The following is a 1,230-nucleotide window of genomic DNA, read 5'->3' as shown; positions in this document are numbered from 1 at the left end:
TTTCACTAGATTCAACTTTACAAAAGCTGTTTTATATGTGTTAGAAAATGTACAAACATAATTACATCAGTATTTTCATTTACAAAATATACTATAGGTTGACAAAGCATCCAGCTCGTTTCTGCCTACTGATAATATGGTCCAGAGCAATAAAGTTTCACCCTAGAGTATACAACGTTTTAGCTTATCAATCCTTTCTTGGAGCACTTCCATTTCCATGAGAAGCCAAGCTGGAGCAGGAGCCTTTTGGAGTAATGACTCAGTTGCCTCCAAGGCCCCTGCTGCTGCCTGCAATGCTGACCTATACTCTTCTTCCAAGGGGACCTCATGACGGGCTCTTTTTGCATCAGGCTGGAAAATGAGAAAAGCAGGTGATAAGTAATGCCATAATACCCCTTTGGAAAATAACAAAGACCCTTCTTCCTGGACTGGAATAAAGCTTATTAGAACAAATTCTAAAACTGCAAAAAAATTTATGTACCAATTTTTTTCTAGTCATTGTATTACAAGGGCAGNCTTTTTGCATCAGGCTGGAAAATGAGAAAAGCAGGTGATAAGTAATGCCATAATACCCCTTCGGAAAATAACAAAGACCCTTCTTCCTGGACTGGAATAAAGCTTATCTAAAACTGCAAAAAAATTTATGTACCAATTTTTTTCTAGTCATTGTATTACAAGGGCAGGAGGGCACCTACCACCCCCCCACCCCCGCAGTCAGTGGCATATAACAAAGAGTGTCCTGTTCAAAGGGCTCCCAATGAAAAGTGCTAATCTGTCCTTACAAAAAAGCCCCAAGTATGTATTTTCTAAATGTTTCCATTTTCTTTTTAATGCAAGTTTGTAATTGGTGAGAGTTGTAGTCTTCCAGATGCTTTTGGAGCCAGTTCAATAAAATGTCAGGCTTTTGGAATTATTGCACAGGCAGGAGGGAAGCTGTGGTCAGGACATCTTTTATAATTGCAGTCTTCCTAAGGAAGGTCGCAATAAATTTAAATTCACGAGGGCTTATTTACATAACTGATACACTGAACTTTATAGATGTCATACATAAAAGTTACATGTCTTGAAAATAAATTACTACTAAAACCTTATTTTCTGGGCCAGCCTGTGGCTCACTCGGGAGAGTGCGGTGCTGATAACACCAAGAACACGGGTTCAGATCCTGTATGGGGATGGCCGGTTAGCTCACTGGCTGAGCTTGGTGCTGACAACACCAAGTCAAGGGTTAAG

General features: G+C 39.9%; 1 protein-coding gene across 1 annotated transcript in view; it reads right to left on the bottom strand.

The window, feature by feature from the left end:
- Positions 1–10: 10 nt before the first annotated feature.
- The window catches only part of LOC103598129 (chromosome unknown open reading frame, human C1orf112), a 48,606-nt gene continuing 47,386 nt past the window's right edge, over positions 11–1,230 (bottom strand). Inside the window, exon 24 of the mRNA XM_008582069.1 lies at positions 11–351. Coding sequence (XP_008580291.1) covers positions 163–351 — 189 coding nt within the window. The 3' untranslated portion in view covers positions 11–162. The remainder of the gene's footprint in view (positions 352–1,230) is intronic.

The sequence above is a fragment of the Galeopterus variegatus genome, unplaced genomic scaffold (assembly GCF_000696425.1).
Source record: "Galeopterus variegatus unplaced genomic scaffold, G_variegatus-3.0.2 Scaffold2512, whole genome shotgun sequence".
Classification (NCBI taxonomy): Eukaryota; Metazoa; Chordata; class Mammalia; order Dermoptera; family Cynocephalidae; genus Galeopterus; species Galeopterus variegatus.
This window is presented reverse-complemented; position numbering and strand designations above follow the sequence as displayed.